This window comes from Ranitomeya variabilis, chromosome 2 (assembly GCF_051348905.1).
Source record: "Ranitomeya variabilis isolate aRanVar5 chromosome 2, aRanVar5.hap1, whole genome shotgun sequence".
Lineage (NCBI taxonomy): Eukaryota > Metazoa > Chordata > Amphibia > Anura > Dendrobatidae > Ranitomeya > Ranitomeya variabilis.
Genome location: NC_135233.1, coordinates 2925820 through 2937851, shown reverse-complemented (window position 1 = coordinate 2937851; position 12032 = coordinate 2925820). Strand labels below are relative to the sequence as shown.

Genomic DNA, 12032 nt, shown 5'->3' with positions numbered 1-12032 from the left:
CAAGGAGACCCCTCCTCCCCAGCCGTGGAAACAAGGAGACTCCTCCTCCCCAGCTATGGAAACAAGGAGACCCCTCCTCCCCAGCCGTGGAAACAAGGAGACTCCTCCTCCCCAGCCGTGGAAACAAGGAGACCCCCTCCTCCCCAGCCGAGGAAACAAGGAGACCCCTCCTCCCCAGCCGTGGAAACAAGGAGACCCCTCCTCCCCAGCTATGGAAACAAGGAGACCCCTCTTCCTCAGCCGTGGAAACAAAGAGACCCCTCCTCCCCAGCCATGGAAACAAGGAGACCCCTCCTCCCAGCCGTGGAAACAAGGAGACCCCTCCTCCCCAGCCGTGGAAACAAGGAGACTCCTCCTCCCCAGCTATGGAAACAAGGAGACCCCTCTTCCTCAGCCGTGGAAACAAAGAGACCCCTCCTCCCCAGCCATGGAAACAAGGAGACCCCTCCTCCCAGCCGTGGAAACAAGGAGACCCCTCCTCACTAGCTGTGTGTAACAACTCTGCTGGCATCACTGCATGGCCTCCCATCCCCCACCTGCATTACACTCAAACTCACTTACTTCTCTGGGCCTTGTTGTGACTTCTCTCTGCTGCCAGCTCCATGCTGTGTGCCTCATGTCTGCTGTTTGCTCTGTGCATGCTCTGTCTGTGTGCATAGGGGGGGCGGCGCCAGCAACTCCTGTGTCTTATTGAGACTGTGTGCACCTTGCTAAGGTGTCCCCGGCCAATCGCCATGAGGCTTCCTGTATTTAAGACTTCCCCACCCATTGGTGGGGGCCTGTGCATCTTACTCCCTCAGTCAGTTCTTAGCTGCTGAGGTGCCAGGCCCTGTCTCTGTTACTCTTATGTCCGCCACCCAGGGGGGCGCTGTACCCTGGTCTGTGTCCTGTGTTTGCCACCCAGAGGGGCGTCGTACACTGGCTTGTGTCCATGTCTCTGTGCCTTGTCCTGTGACTTTGTCTTAGCCTAGTCCTGTTCCTGTATCCGTTTATATCCCTGCCTTGGTTTCCTTTCCCTGCTGTGCATACTCTGTGTCTTGCTTTGCTCTGCTTTTGGCTCTGCTCTCTGAGCCCTTGCTTTGCTCCTTGCTCTGCATTCTGTGACCTTGCTCTGCTCTGTGGTTTTGCTCTGGGCTCTGCACTCTGTGTCTTTGCTCTCAGCTCTGCTCTCAGTAACTTCGCTCTCCTCTCTGACCTTGCTCTGCACTCTGTGGCTTTGCTCTGCAGCTCCGCTCAGCTCTGCGGCTCCGCTCCTTGCGGTTCTACCTGGCTACACTCCTTGCGGTTCTACGTCTCTTGCTCTTGGCTCTGCCTCCTGCATTTCTGCACTTGGCTCCGCCTCCTGCCCTTGGCTCCGCCTCCTGCGTTTCTGCACGTGTCTACGCCTCCAGCTCTTGGCTCCGCCTCCTGCGTTTCTGCACTTGGCTCCTCCTCCTGGCTCCGCCTCCTGCATCTCTATTCTTGGCTCTAGCTCCTGTGCTTTCGCTCTCTATGCATCCGCGCTTGCGATCTTTCTCTACCTATTCTTAAGTCCTCCTGTCTGAACAGGTCCTTACCTGTTTTACATACCTGCCTGCAGACCGGTCCCTACCGGTTCTTGCAGTGTACCAGCCTTGTCCGCCTGTCCTGCCAGAGAGCCACCCCTACCTGCCTGCCAACCAGAGAGCCAGCTGTGCCCGCCTGCCTGCGTCTCTGTTGTACCCGTCTGCCTGCCTGTGTCCCAGCCGTGCCCGCCAGAGTGCCAGCTGTGCCCGCTTGCATGTCTATGTTCCGTTCCTCGGTGGGATCAGCAGTCACAGCCAGACACCACCCTGGAGTGGTACCTGGTAGCTTCCTGCCGCATAAGCCTGACCTCACCATCAGAGGCTCCAGTGAAGACCAAGGAAGCTACTTAGTTACGCTCCTTCCTGGGTTGTCTGGTCTGTGGCACAGTGGGGCCACTCCCCCGCACCAACCAGTCTGGGCGCGAGCGTGACACTGTGGAAACAAGGAGACCCCTCCTCACTAGCCATGGAAACAAGGAGACCCCTCCTCCCCAGCCGTGGAAACAAGGAGACCCCTCCTCTCCAGCCATGGGTGCAGAAAGACCCCACCTCCCCAGCCATGGACGCAGTGAGACCCCTCCTTCCCAGCTGTGGAAACAAGGAGACCCCTTATCCCCAGCTGTGGAAACAAGGAGACCACTCCTTCCCAGCTGTGGAAACAAGGAGACCCCTCATCCCCAGCTGTGGAAACAAGGAGACCCCTTATCCCCAGCTGTGGAAACAAGGAGACACATCCTTCCCAGCCGTGGACGTAGAAATCTCTCCTCTCCAGCCATGGACACAGAGACCCCTCCTCACCAGCTGTGGAAACAAGGAAACCCCTCCTCCCCAGCCATGGACACAAAGCTCTTCACTCGCTCCCATTCCCTCAGCGTATCCAGTTCAAATTACTAATTCTGACCTACAAAGCCATCCATAACCTGTCTCCTCCATATATCTCTGAACTAATCTTCCAATATCTTCCCTCACGTAATCTCTGGTCCTCCCAAGACCTCCTTCTCTCCTCCACAGTTATTCGCTCCTCACCGAACCGCCTTCAAGACTTCTCCCGAATATCCCCCATCCTCTGGAATTCTTTGCCCCAACACATCCGACTATCAACTACATTCGGATCCTTCAGATGGAACCAGAAAACCCATCTCTTCAGGAAACCCTACAGCCTGCACTGACCCTGCTGCCTCCTCACCACCACTGGAGCTACCACCTCACCGGAGCTCCTACAACCCTCAACCTATTGTCTCCATCCCCACCATCCTGTAGAATGTAAGCCCACAAGGGCAGGGTCCTCGCCCCTCTGTATCAGTCTGTCATTGTTAGTTTGCTTACTGTAAGTGATATCTGTAATTTGTATGTAACCCCTGCTCATGTACAGCACCATGGAATCAATGGTGCTAAAGAAATAAATAATAACAGTATTTCAAAGGTTAATCTTCACCCTTATGCAGAACTCCTCGGCTTCACCGTCAGTCTCGACCCTATGCTGTGGACAGTTGAAGGCGTTCCAGTCGTCTCTGATTGGATTCTTGCGGTTGACCACTCTGAGGGGCTACACAGTGGGGGAGACAGTGAGTGTAGCGGTGGACGGGTCATGTGACTTGCTCGCGCTTCTACACTCACCAGTGCTTGATACTTGTGCCGATTTCCTGTCTTACGCGGCGGCAGACATTTATCTGTGTCCTCTCCAATCTCCTCACTGAAGAAGAACTCGCTCAACTTCTGGACACTGCGAGAACAGAAAACAGCACTAGAACACAGTGACAGACAGCAGCAAATCCCACCACAACCGGCATCACTGACATTACAGGAGCTGTGCAGCCGTCTAACTGAGGAGAAAGAGACATTACAGGAGCTATGCAGCCATCCATCCGAGGGGAGAAAGAGACATCACTGACATTACAAGAGCTGTGCGTCCGTTCAACCGAGAGAAGAGACATCACTGACATTACAGGAGCTGTGCAGCCGTCCAACCGAGGAGAGAGACATCACTGACATTACAGGAGCTGTGCAGCCGTCCAACCCAGGGAAGAAAGACATCACTGACATTACAGGAGCTGTGCACCCGTCCAACCCAGGGGAGAAAGAGACATCACTGACATTACAGGAACTGTGCATCTGTCCAACCGAGAGGAGAAAGAGACATCACTGACATTACAGGAGCTGTGCAGCCGTTCAACCGAGGAGAGAGACATCACTGACATTACAGGAGCTGTGCAGCCGTCCAACCGAGGGAAGAAAGACATCACTGACATTACAGGAGCTGTGCACCCGTCCAACCCAGGGGAGAAAGAGACATCACTGACATTACAGGAGCTGTGCAGCCATCCCACCTGACTTCTGGCTTGTATTTGACCACGTCTATTGCTGTGACCTCTGATACCTGATACTTCCTGACCTGACGGTTTCTGACTCGGCTCGTCTGACCATTCTTTCGCCAGTTGGTGGCATTTGTGCTGCTGCTCAGTGGTTTTACACTATGTGTGCAACCTTTCTTCCTTCACCAGCATCCCCTGGTGGAGGTTGCGCTATACTGCACTGCAGCAGCATTACAGATCTTTACATTACTGGTCATGGATCCGATTCGTAACTTGGCAAATCAGGTGTCCAGTTTGACACAGATGATGCGGGATTTATCGGTGGAACATCGGGCCCTAGCCACGTCCCATACTCAATTACAAAAAGAGTTGACGGAGACTGTTAAGACCGTGCAGGGAACCACCCTTCATGCTGTTAGTTGACCTGGTGATTTTGTAGATGTCGCTTTGCACTCTCCTCAACCCTCGGTTAGGCTTACTGACACGTTTTCTGGCGAGAAAGATAAATTTGGTATGTTCACGGAGAGTTGTAAATTCTTGTTTTCTCTTAGACCTCAATCATCGGGAAATGAGACTCAGCAGGTGGGGCTTATTATCTCCTTACTCAGTGAGGGTCCCCAATCTTGGTATTTCTCGCTGTCTCCCATTGCCCCTGAACTGATGTCGGTGGATAGGTTCTTTGAGGCCCTAGGACTTATCTATGCTGAACCGGACCATGTCAGGGTGGCAGAGGACACTATCATGGGTCTGATTCAGGGAAAGCGCTCAGCCGAGTGGTACTGCTCAGAGTTCAGGCGATGGTCCCCTGAGGTATCCTGGAATGACTCAGCGCTCAGGTGTCAGTTCCGGAGGGGACTGTCAGATCATCTGAAGGACGCTCTGGCTCTCCATCCACCACCTAGTTCCTTGGAGGAGGCTATGACTCAGGCCATCCATATGGACCGCAGACTATGGGAAAGGGGTGTCATGCAGCGAGAAGTCCCTCTCCTTCCGAGTAATCCCGATGCCACACCTCATTCCGAGCCTATGGAAGTGGGTACCACCACCGTCAGGAAAGGGAGAGGAGACGACGTCGGGAAGGGAGACTTTGGTTCTACTGCGGTAATCCAGGACAATAGAGAAAGGACTGTCCTTCCTGTTCTCCTATTCCCAAGGTGCCGGAAAACGCCTAAGTCTGGGTAACTCTCGAGGACATTGCCCAGACTCTCAGATACCTTTTTCCTCACTACTTAAATTACAATTGGAAGTGGAATTTTTGGTTGAAAACTGTTGTACTCCCACTTCAGCTTTTGTGGACTGTGGGTCATCGCTGAACTTGACTCTGATTTGGTGGCCAAATGTATGTTAGGGACAGTCAGGTTGGAAACTCCCATTAAAATCATGGCCATTGATTACACTCCTCTTGCTAAGAATGTGGATAAGTTTGTCTCCAAGGAGTTTATCCTCAAGGTGGGGTCGTCATCAAGAACGTATTACATGTTATGTTCTGGACAATCAGCCGGCGGGATTGGCGTTGGGGTTCCCCTGGTTTCTAGTACATAACCCGGTCATTGACTGGGAATCTCGGAACATTGTGATAGAGCATTTGTGCAGAAAAGGTACACGCCGTCGTATAACGCAGCATTCAGAGAACTAGAAAAGACCTACAAAAGTCAGATAACTTCATGGTGGGAAGTTCAAAGCCTGGATAGTTATATAAAGGCAGGAATAGTCCCTCGGCATTTGAGAATATCCCTTACTCCGGGGTTTAGGTATAAGAGCCCGGGTTTGATAGTCAAGTGGGAGAAAGAGGCCACTGAGAGTTCCATCAGGTTAATGAGACTATTATTAGAGGAGGAAAGAGATACTCTGAGTAAACTGAATGATACACTGAAAGAGCATATTGATATTACGAAGAAATTCTCCAGTGAACCTGACTTTTCAGTTAAGGAAACTAGTTTACAAAATAGTCTGGAAAGATTCCAGTTTCATCTAAAAGAACGTAAACATAAATTGTACAACAGAGATCTCTTGGAGTTTAAAGAGAATAAGGCCTACTCTGTGGCGGTTAATCGAAATCCCAAAGGTGTAGAAACTGACATCTCCTCCTCAGAGGCGGATTTTTCAGACTCCGACACAACATCTAAACGTCAGAGAGGGAAAGGAAAGGGAAGAGGAGGACGAGGGGGCGCTAGGGGGAGTGGAAAAAAGTCACCACAAAGGGATTTTTTAGAATTGAGTTATCCGCTGAGAAATCGACAAAATCAGCACAACGTCCCATAGAGCCCCAAGTCCTAAACCTATCCTCACGGAACATAACAAGTGCTGAGATGTGTGTTCTAAGCAAGGGACTTTCATTTGTCCCATCTACAGACTATGATTGCTTTGAAACTATCAAAGATATTCACCTCTTTGCACGAAAACTGAAATGGAGGAAACATTTTGCTAGGGAAGAGAAAAGAGTATCGAATGAACTGGGTATCACTGATGATATGTAATCAGACGTAAGTCTACTGTTCCATTTAAGTGACGTTGACCCCAATTTAAGGGGGGACGGTCCTTTCACTGATTTCAGGAACAAGAGTAAAAAGATGCCTCCAGCAGTAGCGGATGTCGGTTCAATTGATGTCTTTGTTAATTTAGTGACAGAAGAGCTATTGAGGATACCTAAAACAGTCAATAGGTGGAACTGTAATCTATCCAAGGAAGAAATGAATAGTCTTAAGAACCTCGAGAGTGATCAGAGTATAACAATTAAGCCCTCTGACAAAGGGGGCAACGTGGTTGTGCTGGACACAACTAAATATAGGTCACTGTGTATGAGCTTGCCTGGAGATACTGATGGGTATGAAATCCTTTCTCACGATCCCAGCAGTATCATCATGAACGATCTCAGTGCCATGGTGAATGAAGGGTTTGAACTGGGGGTGATAGATAAAAATGAAAAGGACTTTTTAACCCCGCTATATCCTGTAATGGCCACGTTTTACTGTTTGCCAAAAGTCCACAAGGGGATCAAGGGGAGACCCATAGTGGCTGGCATTAACAGTATAACACAGAATCTGGGCTTATATATTGACAAGGTATTGAGACCGTTTGTTTTATCGCTAAATTCATATGTGCGGGACACGACGGATTTCCTCGGGAGATTGGACGGCATTTTTCTGGAAACAGACATGATTCTCTGCAGTATTGATGTTGAAGCATTATATTCATCCATCCCTCATGATGTTGGTTTAAGGGCTGCAGCTGAATATTTACAGACTAGAGGTCGACAGTACAACAGACATAACGAGTTTGTACTGAAAGCTCTTAAATTCTGTCTTACAAATAATGTCTTTCTATTCGACGAGAAGTACTTCCACCAGCTCAGGGGCAAAGCGATGGGTAGCCCTTGTGCACCAACGTACGCAAATCTGCTCCTGGGCTGGTGGGAGGAAAAGATCGTCTTTAGTGACATGTCGAGTGACCTGGAGGACAAGGTGGTGCTATGGTTAAGATACATAGACGACATCTTTGTGATATGGAGGGGTGTCGAATCTGAATTTCGTGGGTTTGTTGATAGTCTTAATGTCAACCGCCTGGGTCTACATTTTACATGTGAGACTAACAGAAATAGCCTGGCCTTCCTTGATGTCTTGGTCCAGAAAGGTGAGAATGGAGAGATTATGACAAAAAATTATCGCAAACCAACTGCAACAAATGCTCTCCTACGATGGGAAAGTAATCACCCCGGACCTCTCAAGCGAGGCATACCCAAAGGTCAATATTTAAGATTACGCCGCAATTGCTCCGATATCAACACTTTTAAGGAGCAAGCGGATGACCTGAGGGAAAGGTTCCGTGAAAGAGGTTATCCGGACCATGTATTAAATGAGGCATATAAATCATCATTGGAGAAGGAACGCACTGATCTCCTAAGACAACAACCCCCAAAATTGGAAGAGGGTACCACACGCTTCATAACACGGTTTTCAAATGGAGCTAATGAGATCCGAAAAATTTTACAGAAACACTGGCAAATTCTGTGTATGGACCCAGACATCAAGGATACTATCAACATCACTCCCCAAATTACACTCCGTAAAGGAAAATCCATAAAAGATAGACTCGTCCATAGTCACTACCAAAGTCCGAAGGGTCACTCTTGGCTCGGTGTGCAGCCAGTAGGCTGCTATAAATGTGGGAAATGTAAAGCGTGTGCCTCGATACAGACAAGTATGACCTTTGTCAGTAATAACACAGGCAGGACGTATCAGATTAGACACTTCATCAACTGTCAAACAAAGGGAATAGTGTACAAAGCTACATGTGAGTGCGGCTTAGAATATGTAGGAAAAACAAAGAGGAATTTTTGCAGAAGAATCAGAGAGCATATACGCGACATAACAAATAAAGATACAGCCATAGCCAACCATATCAATAGACAACATGAGGGAAATGAGAAGAAGATCAAGTTTGTTGGTATTGATAGAATTAGACCTCCTATAAGAGGAGGCAATTGGGATCAAACCATACTGCAGAGAGAATGCAAATGGATTTTTTGGTTACGCACAGTCCATCCGTATGGTCTTAATGACCAGCTCTCGTTTGCTTCCTTCCTTTGATGTAGGGAGAGCTAGGGTGGCTAGTTAGGGGTAGCCGCCGACGAGTGGGGGCGCCACTGCGTAGGATCTAGGGTGCCAACCTCCGCGTTAGGTAGGTGAAAGTAAGAATAGGGCACCCTAGATCTTTAATAGGCTTTCCTCTCTGGTTCTTATTCGTATCTTTCTCTATAATTTCCTGCCGCCAGTCTCCTGAGGATGTCTACATCGATGTCCGTTATATATCTAAAAGAACACGTGATCATTAAGTTTTCTTTATGATTGATTACATTAGTAGGATGTGGCTTGGCTGCACTATATGCATATCCGTCTCAATTGGTCTCTGATATTTTGATAATTAAGGTGTCTTACAAATAATATGGTAAACCTGCACAGAAAATAGTGGTACATAATGGGTATTATGGATGTGTTGGCTCATGTTGAAAGAGCAATAAAGCCATACACCGTGTGTATAAAGAGACGCACAGCACGGCACATCAGGATCCTGGGTATCTGATGGTGTATTTAACAGTCTCTTTGTATTTACCTATCTGGTAGCGCAGGCGCAGGAGAGATACCGGCGCTCCAAATGAATAGAGATATACAGCGGGCGCAGGCGCAGTAAAACTGTCTGCGCTCCAAGGGAAGCAGGACTTACAGCGGCCTGAAGCTTCGGTCAGCTGATTGGTCCGGGTGATCTCACTTCCGGTCACATGATCGGCAGAGCGTGCCACACTGACCGGATGTGGGCATACAGGGCGCGATTTTAAAAAGGACAAACTTACTGCGCACGTGTATGGCAGCGTCGGCTGGACGCTAGGTGTGTGATGACCCCCAACGCTATCCCCTGATGAGAAACTATCGAAACGCGTGGGAAAGCAGGGGAAGAGGTCCACGGCCATGAGCAGAGCTGAAAGGGTCTGATTGAGACAGCTCCGGGTGAGACCATTCTATGTTATTTTCCCAGCCATGTTATTGGATACGGATTTACGCTATGCAGTATAATCAGTCTGTGGGCTGGGTGCCGCTAGACTGTATAATATAGTATCCATTGCATTATCCCAAATCTAAAGTTCCCATAATAGGGTCTCTTTTGAATGTCTCTGGGGGTAATAACCCTACAGAGGTTTAATAGTTTTGGGAGTGCATACTAGTGCTGACAAGTACACTATACTGGCTGGGTTGTTGTTCTTTTTGTGAACCTGAGTAGTCCCAGCAATAGTCGTTGTACTTTGGTGGTTAGTAGGCTATTACCTAGAGGTGTTAACCAAGCACTTTATCTAGAGCTCCACCAACGCTTTGTTTGTTTGTCTGTTCCAGTGTTGCACCTTATCTTTGTGAAGCATTTTAACTATATCCAGTAAAAGTTATATTTTAATCCTTTATATAATTTACTTGAAATGGGGTCCCAATTGTTCTAAGAAATGTCTTATTTCTGTATCTGTGTCATCCGTCAGTCCGGAGCATATTCCGGAGTACCTGAAGGACTTTGAGGATGTTCTCCAAAAAAGAGGCTGAGGTTCTACTACCACAACGCCCATTCGATTGTGCTGTTGATCTTGTTCCTGGTGCCAAATTGCCCAAGGTCCTTCTGTGCAATCTCTACGGCCCTGAGCGGGCTGCTATGAAGGAGTATATCTCTGATAGCCTTTGTAAAGGGCACATACGGCCATCTGTTTCCCTCGTGGTGGCGGGGTTCTTTTTTGTTAAGAAAAAGGATGGTGGTTTACGCCCATGCCTCAATTTTCAATAATTTAATAAAATCACTGTAAGGAACACTTATGCCCTCCCTCTTATACCTGATTTGAACAATCAATTGTCGAGGGCCAGGTGGTTCTCTAAGTTGGACCTCAGGGAGCATATAATCCCATCCATATGGGGAGGGGGATGAGTGGAAAACTGCCTTTCTCAACTCTGAGGGTTTGTTTGACCAATAGAATTCCAGAATTTCATTAATCATGTTTTCTCAGATTTTATTGGGCACTTCATGGTATTTTATCTGGATGATATCCTTATATATTCTTTGGATAAACAGAGTCACAAGGGTAACCTCTTTGTTAAACTGGAGAAGTATTCATTTTTGTTTCTCCGAAAAATATTTAGAATTGAGAGTCCTCAGTGGTTGATACCTTTTAATGGCTAACTGAAAGATGGTAACAAATTGCAGCTTTCGAGACTACTCAGGTCTCTTCATCAGGCATAGACTAAAAGAAATTCTGAAGAATCACATATTTACGCACAATACAGCCCAGAAATAATGCCATAGATAAGACATGTGACGTGAAGCAGAATTGCCATTATGTTATAACAGTTCATAGATAAGGACGTCTTAATGTTTTATGGTCCTCTGAATGGGTCTGGTACTGTGTTATGATGCCCCCACATGGTCTGAAGTGCAAATTCCTTAATTGATGCAAAAAGACATAAATCCATGCGACACATTCATTCCTGCACTGAGAGTGTCAAAGGTCCTCATGAGTTTATATTCCCAGACCCTTCAGTCTCTCTGAGATTTGAAATTACCCTTTAATACCAGTAATCTCATGTCCATGGTGATGTGATCCAGGGAGACAAAAATGTTTTGCCACAGGTACATCTATTTTTTTTTCTCTTATTGTGTGGCGATAAGAGTTCATCCTTGTTCTCAGTTTCTGCCCTGTCTCCCTTACAAACAGACCCCCAGTTGGACATTTAGTACAAATAATTAGGTACACATTAGATTTTTTGCTCAAGAATTGTCCTTTCTTGGGGTCATTTTGTCTGCTGAGGGGTTTCGTATGGACCCTAGAAAGGTACAAGCTATTTTGGATTGGGTGCAACCCAGAGATCTCAAGGGTCTTCAGCGTATTCTGGGTTTCGCCAATTACTATAGAAAATTCATCAAGGGGTTTTCCCAGGTGGTCAAACCCCTCACTGATTTAACTCGTAAGGGGGCTGATCTCAAAAACTGGTCAGCTCCAGCTTAGGTGGCATTTTCTTCTTTAAAAAACTGTTTCATGTCTGCCCCTGTGCCGATTCAACCTGATTTGTCTAAACCGTTTAACGTGAAGGTGGACGCCTCGGAGGTGGGAGTTGGAGCGGTGTTGTCCCAAGGGCCCACCACATTAACCAATTTGAGACCCTGTGCCTTCTTTTCGAAAAAAATTTCCTCTGCTCAAATTAATTATGATGTTGGTAACCGGGAGTTGTAGGCCATTAAATTGGCGTTTGAAGAATGGAGGCATTTTTGGGAGGTGGCTGTCCATCGTATCACTGTCATTATGAATCACAAGAACCTGTCTTACATCGAGTCCACCAAAAGTTGAACCCTGAGGCAGGCGAGGTGGTCACTTTTTTTTTTTCTCGATTTCAGTTTTCAATCACTTTCAGGCCGGGGTCAAAGAATGTGAAGGCTGATACCTTATCTCGCAGCCTGGATCCAAAATCACCTCCTGAACCTCCTTCCTCCATTCTTAAGCACGGAGTGGTAGTGGCTGCAGTTTCCAAGGCATTGGAGCGGGAGATTCGTGAGGCCCAATCTCTTCCTCCTCTGTCCGTACCTAATAATAAGTTCTTCGTGCCTGTCCAGTATCGGGTAAGGGTGCTTCGGGAATTCCATGACTCGGCTATGAGTG

The 12032-nt window shown here is 47.8% G+C and overlaps 1 protein-coding gene across 4 annotated transcripts in view; it reads right to left on the bottom strand.

The window, feature by feature from the left end:
- Positions 1-12032, bottom strand: part of ABCC8 (ATP binding cassette subfamily C member 8) — a 458344-nt gene that overhangs the window by 229586 nt on the left and 216726 nt on the right. For all 4 annotated transcript variants that reach the window (XR_013220972.1, XR_013220971.1, XR_013220970.1 and 1 more), the window contains exons 13-14: positions 3162-3267; positions 2980-3090 (exon numbers count right to left, since the gene is read on the bottom strand). Coding sequence is in view for 1 of the 4 variants with exons in the window: in XM_077281846.1 (XP_077137961.1) it covers positions 2980-3090; positions 3162-3267 (217 nt within the window). In the remaining 3 variants the exon portion in view is untranslated. The remainder of the gene's footprint in view (positions 1-2979; positions 3091-3161; positions 3268-12032) is intronic.